The sequence below is a fragment of the Drosophila obscura genome, unplaced genomic scaffold (genome assembly GCF_018151105.1).
Source record: "Drosophila obscura isolate BZ-5 IFL unplaced genomic scaffold, ASM1815110v1 contig_189, whole genome shotgun sequence".
In the NCBI taxonomy this organism is placed as follows: domain Eukaryota; kingdom Metazoa; phylum Arthropoda; class Insecta; order Diptera; family Drosophilidae; genus Drosophila; species Drosophila obscura.
The window spans coordinates 1,910,756-1,916,669 of record NW_024542777.1 but is presented as its reverse complement, the minus strand read 5'-3'; the positions used below and the strand labels follow the sequence as shown (position 1 = coordinate 1,916,669).

General features: G+C 46.7%; 1 protein-coding gene across 2 annotated transcripts; it reads right to left on the bottom strand.

The window, feature by feature from the left end:
* Positions 1–1,058: 1,058 nt before the first annotated feature.
* On the bottom strand, positions 1,059–5,358 carry LOC111066725 (transcription factor SOX-2). Of its 2 annotated transcripts, XM_022355553.2 has the most exons (3): positions 5,067–5,358; positions 3,789–4,375; positions 1,059–2,304 (listed from the first exon to the last, which is right to left on the bottom strand). In XM_022355553.2, exons 2-3 carry the CDS (start codon positions 4,316–4,318, stop codon positions 1,644–1,646), a joined length of 1,191 nt encoding a protein of 396 aa, XP_022211245.2. In that variant the 5' UTR covers positions 4,319–4,375; positions 5,067–5,358; the 3' UTR covers positions 1,059–1,643. The 2 variants fall into 2 exon arrangements, with proteins under 2 accessions (XP_022211245.2, XP_022211246.2); XM_022355554.2 differs by lacking the exon at positions 3,789–4,375.
* Positions 5,359–5,914: the final 556 nt, after the last annotated feature.

The following is a 5,914-nucleotide window of genomic DNA, read 5'->3' as shown; positions in this document are numbered from 1 at the left end:
CGAGTTGGGTGTCTGGGTTGGGAGAGGTCGTCTTCTTCTTTGGTGCTCCTTATCAGCAGTTTGGTTGCGTTGCAGCGTGGCATTTCGGTGACTTTTATGTGCGGCTTTTCAGCTGGTTACGATGTTGTCGCGCTTTCCCTGCCTCCCATCCAGCCCAGCCCATCACATCCCACCCCATCCCCGCAACCTTCCGGGCCACCCCGTGCTAGTGGTGGTTGCTTCTTTGTTTTGTTGTGCCACCGAATAAAGTGTCAATTGTTTTTGGGCCTGAGCGCATTTATTGACACGCCTCATCGCATTAACAAGTGGGCGTACGGGAATCCCATTAACAGACGGCGAACCATCCCGAACCACTGTCCACACCCACCCGACACGGCAGACAATCCCATCCACCCCCCGCTGCGAGCTGCGGAAATTTAAACTAATAATCAACGCATCAGCAAACATTGTCGTTATTATTCAGACGCCCGTGTCGCCCACAGGCGCTTGCCACTGACTCTCCACAGATTGCATATTCGTCCTCGCTCAGTTCCTTCACTCTGAAGAGCTGCATGGTGGGGGTGGAGTGGAGTGGAGTCATGTGGAGTCATCAATCAAGGAACTTCGGGATACAAGTACATACAAGTACAAGTGAACCATTTAAAAATCGTTTATTTTCTTACAGTTTTGTTTTTGTTTTTGTTTTAATTAGGGTTTTACTCGCTTTTTTTTATCACAATAAAATATAGTGTCTTTCTTTAATACATACATATATATTACACAAAAATTGGGCAACCAAGTTAAAGCAATAAAACCTAAAAATCAATTAAAAGATTCTTTAAAGCAATGACTCCATTGGGGCTCCATTGGGGCATGCAACCAAAGCTCACGCAACATTCAAGGCTGCCGAAAACACAAGGAAATGGGCTTCGTAAGGATATTTCGAAAGATCAGAAACAAATGCAAACGGATCAAAATATTTGGTTTGAAACTAAATGAAAATGAAATACGCTCGGGCGGGGTGGGTCACATTTTCATCAGTGGGTGAACTTAGTTTTACTGTAAGTATATTGGGCTTGCAGTTCTACCAATGGGTGTATTATAGATTAATTTTATGAGCTCCAAATAGATTAATTCGATCTGGACTGGTCTGGCTAGAAAAGGGTGGCTGCCTGCTCGTATCTTGGAAGCAATTAAAACCACATTAAATTCTCAAACAACAAAGAACTGAAGTGCTGCAGAAGTAGAACTGTTTCATTAAAGAGTAGGACCTTGTTTGGTTGAATTTCGATAAAGAAAACTTTGCAGAATAAGTACAGTAGGGGAAACAATTCACGACAATCGAATATTCCATAATAACAAATAAATTAAATTAAAAATTAAATTTTATTCAATTCGAATTATTAAATATCGAATTTGAGGAATCAAATGTGACCCGTAACGGAACAGATCGGAAACAGGATCGTAAAACGAGAGACAAAACTCACAGGGATTCAACTAGCACTAGGATCTAACAATACTCCGTCGCCTTGGTGGGGGCCAGCAGGGTGAGCGACCGTGGGGGAATGTGCTGCTACTTTACTCTGCCATCAGAATGATCTTTTCCAGGTTTAGACCGCGTGCTCAGCGGCGGCGGTGCCTGCGCCGAAGCGCAATGGAGTCGGTCAAATGATGTTCGGCGGGGTGGTGGCCACGTTGGGGGGAACCACTCCCGCGACTGGCGAGGATTTGGCCGACTTCACGCAGCCGTAGGACGAGATGCCAGTGCCGCTGCTGCTGGGCGGGGAGGGAGGAGTCTCGGGGCTGATCAGGGGCAGGTAGCGCCACGGATGGTAGATGCTGCCGGCGTACATGGCCTGGAGGCGGGCCTGCAGATCGAGGGCCAGTGTCGGGTCCAGCGGGTAGTGGGCGAGGCCGGGGAAGGCGTTGGGCAGGCGGGGCAGGGAGAGCTCTAGGGGGGAGCCGAAGCCGTACTTGGCGCTCAGGGTGTTGGCTGCTGCGGCGGCCGCCAGCTGGACGTGGTGCGGATGGGGGTGCTGGTGGTGCGTGTGGTGGGAGTGCGTGAGGTGATGGTGATGCAGGTGGTGTCCATGCAGATGGGGCAGCGTCTGGCCCAGCGGCGATAGCTGTGGCTGCATGTCCTTGGGCCCGGACGACGAAGATCCTCCAGAGCCGCCTCCAGGAGCTCCGCCATTGCTGTTATTACCGGAACCACCAGAAGCCGCCCCACCACCAGCACCGCCCGGCACTGGCGACTTGTTGAGCGTCTTGGGCTTGCGACGGGGCCGATACTTGTAGTCGGGATGTTCTTTCATGTGCAGGGCGCTGTAAATTGAGTAAACGTTGGAGCATTGATCAACAGATCGAACGATTTAAACTTCGATGATATCACTGAGTCAAGAGTTCTCTCTCTGGCCATAAACTCCCAACCAAATGGAACCCTTCCATAAAACTATAGATACATACATATGTATATTCCTATATGTGCGTATGTGTGTATGACTTCTCTTGTCTGCTTATCTGAATTTAGCGAAGACCCGATGGATTCCCTCAACCTCTACCTTTCCCATTATCATTCCCAGTCGCAGTCTCAGTCCCAGTCCCAGTCTCAGTCCCAGTCGCAGTCCCAGCTGCAACAATGCGCAATTGTTGACATTTGTTGGACAAAACGATAAACTCCGATAAAAGGTGTGTTCTTTTCTTCTTGTTGTACTTTCGATTTCGCTCTCCGTTCCTTTATTTTTATTTAGTTTTCTTTTCTCCGCCACTTCCCTAATTGGTCAGTTCTCTCTCCTTGCGTTATCTTGTACCCGAAAAAATATTGTTTTCCTTATCACTGCGCATTGGCAAATATTTGAACAACATTCTCGCTTCTTTTCTTTCAATTTGTTCCCTCGAAAACCCCGAATGGCCATTAGTCTAAGCCCCTTCAAACGAGCTCTCCTCATTTATAACTGTCCGTACTAAATATACATTTTACAGTGCCGTTTTGGCAGTCAAATCCAATCAATAAAAGGATTACGACAGTGCAAACATTGAGGTATGTCAGTGTCACGAACCCAATATCATCGAAAATGCAGGGCATAAGAAAGGTAACTATTATTTCTTATAAAGTAAGAGGCCAATGGTAGTTTGTCAGCAGACTTTAATGGGTTACATCAATATGGATAAATAATCCATTAAATAACGAGTATATTGCGGAGAAAAAACAGTCAACATTTTGACTAGTTTTCTTGGTTTTATTTTCTGTGAGAGTAAATCTTTAAGTTAACCTTTTCCTTCCAAAGAAAACTTTCTCGTAAATCTCAATCAAATGTTTTCAGCCTGTGAATCAGTCGCTCAAGATTCGACTGTCAATAGCAGCATAAATACTCGTATTATTATTATAGCTCGCCATGTAAATGTATTTAATATGGGACCTCCGAACAGTTTACTGTAAGTGATGATAGGGTACGCTTTAAGGGGGTGACCAAAAATGTAACAGAAATGCAAAATGATTGAAGCATTTCATGCGCTGTGTCTCGCTTTTGTGTGACAATTTCAAATGAAATGTTTGCCCAAGATATGCCCAGTGCCAATGGAATTCTGACTAAGCGGGGCGAGCACAATCCGGGGCCCAGTGCAGGGGAGCCTCTCACAATAGTGAGCCTTTGTCTTAGCTAATCGATCAAATTTTGTGGCCAGACAGAGAGAACTGGGAAAAACTGTAACTGAAACCCAGCCAGAAGCTCCAATCGCACTCGCACTCGCACTCCCACTCCCACGCTTACCCCCCCCATGCGACTCTGCCCCCAGAGAAATGTACTTACCGCAATCGTTTTGCCTCGTCGATGAATGGACGCTTCTGTCCTTCGGTGAGCAATTTCCACTCGGCACCGAGGCGCTTGGATATTTCGGAATTGTGCATTTTGGGATTGTCCTGGGCCATTTTGCGACGCTGTCCCCGCGACCAGACCATGAAAGCGTTCATTGGTCGCTTAATGTGGTCATGACTGCTGTGATGCGATCCAGAATTTGAATTCGAATGGGAATTGGAAGTGGAAAGGGAAGTGGAGTGGGAGCTGGAGTGGCCATGATGATGATGTTGCTGATGATGCTGCAGCTTGGCTGCTGGAGCGGGAGCTGGAGCTGCTGGGGGCATGGCGAGGTCAGTTGGCGGCGTTGGTGATGGCGCTGTGCTGGCTCCCAGGCCGACTCCCATACCCATTCCCATGCCCATGCCCAGGCCCAGGCCGGGCAACTGCGGTGAGAGGCTGCTGCTGTGGCTGTGATTGCTGCTCCCGCTGCTCGTGTACCCGTTGCTGTGGCTCCTGTGCAGCAGCGTCGAGATGCTCGTCATGATTCGGTGGGGGCGCGTGTGCGTGTGCGTGCAGGTGGTAATTGTCAGGTGGGTGCTCTGCAATGCCAACGGAAATGGTATTCAATAGATATGCCTTGTTAGCTAGGGGGTTGTCTGCTCCTCCACTGTCCTCGCATGAGTCATTTGTTTGCACCTCAAAGGGGGACGGGACTACCAGGGCTTAACTCTAATGCAAAGAGTTCGCTCAAAATTCACCAGAACGGAGTTTCTTCCAAAGAAATGCGAAATGCCGGAGGAGGGGTGCCCAAGAGCCGCTTGAAAACATATTTGCTCAATGAGCAATCCATGTGCACATTTACCACAGTTCAATATCCGTTTTTGGATTATCGTTCCAAAAGTATAACGGTTATAGAAAGATCTAGCTATGTGTTCCAATCAGGAATTTTAATTTCTTTTAATTTTAGTTTTTATTCAAGGTCCGAATAATAATGCTAGCGGCTGATCGTTTTTTAAGTCTGTTAAATTAGTTAAATATTTCCTACATTTAGTCTGGCACTTCGGAATGGAATCTTAATCCAGCATTAGCTGTAAAATCCCATACGATTTAGTTGCAAGATATATGCCATAAGCTACTTCTAAAAAATATACATTTTTAAGAAAAAAAGAGGTTGACTTTAAATAGAACTCGAGAGTTTAAATAAGGTAAATCCCAAAGTTCCTCCATCTGGTATAAATATTCTGACAGTGTTGGATGTGTGCAAGTCAAACCCTTCATCGATCAACTTACCTCTGCTGAAATTTAATTCTCTTCTTTATCCCGTCTCTGTAAATGTTAGATTTGTGATAGGACTGGGCCTAGATGAATCATCAGATGAATGGTACTCCACTTATTTGCTTCAGATATGATCGTTGCCACAGATTATCGTTATCGTTATATCATCCCATTCAAACACAAACACTACTCACAAACAGTTTAGTACGCAATGGCAATATTTTATGTTCGGTGCGAAATTTAAGCCGGATTTAAACCGAGTCGGTGGCCGTTAAACTGAGCAGTCTATCGGTGGCAGTTTACCGTTTTAGTGTTCCGAGCGAAGAAGCGCTGCGCGTCCGTGTCGAGTGCGCGACAATTTTGATTTGAAAACACATTCTATGGGCATTCGAAAACTTGCGACAAAAACGGCAAACAAACACGACAAAAAAAAGAGGGGGAAGAAGAAGCAGAAGAGTGGCAGAAGAGGCAGCGGCAGTGGCAGTGGCAGAGGGGTGTGTGTGCTTATGTGTGAGTGAGAGTGCGTTTGTAGTGGTTGCATGTTCGGTTGGCCAAAGACAGGAGCGAGTGAGTGGGTGCGAGAAGGAGAGCGAGCTAGGCTGTGTGGGTGCGTGAGAAAGATAGAGAGAGGCCGAGCCAGAAGAGTGCTAGACAGAGAGCGAGCGAGAGAGAGAGTGCTTTGTAGAGTTTTTTGCACATTCGTGAGGATGGACAGCAACAAAAAGGATGCACGGGCGACGCGTCAACGTGGCGGCTAAGTGATAAACATTTTGTATCTGTATCTTGTGCTTGCTGACAATTGTCTTACAATACCAGGCACTCGGGAAGTGTGTAGGGGTATGCTCGAATTGTGTTTGTTCGAG

Coding starts and splice junctions, on each gene's coding strand:
- LOC111066725 (XM_022355553.2), bottom strand. CDS start 4,318: ATGACGAGCATCTCGACGCTGCTGCACAGGAGCCACAGCAACGGGTAC. Junction 2,305..3,788: donor GACGAGGCAAAACGATTGCG/GTAAGTACATTT, acceptor CTCAATTTACAG/CGCCCTGCACATGAAAGAAC.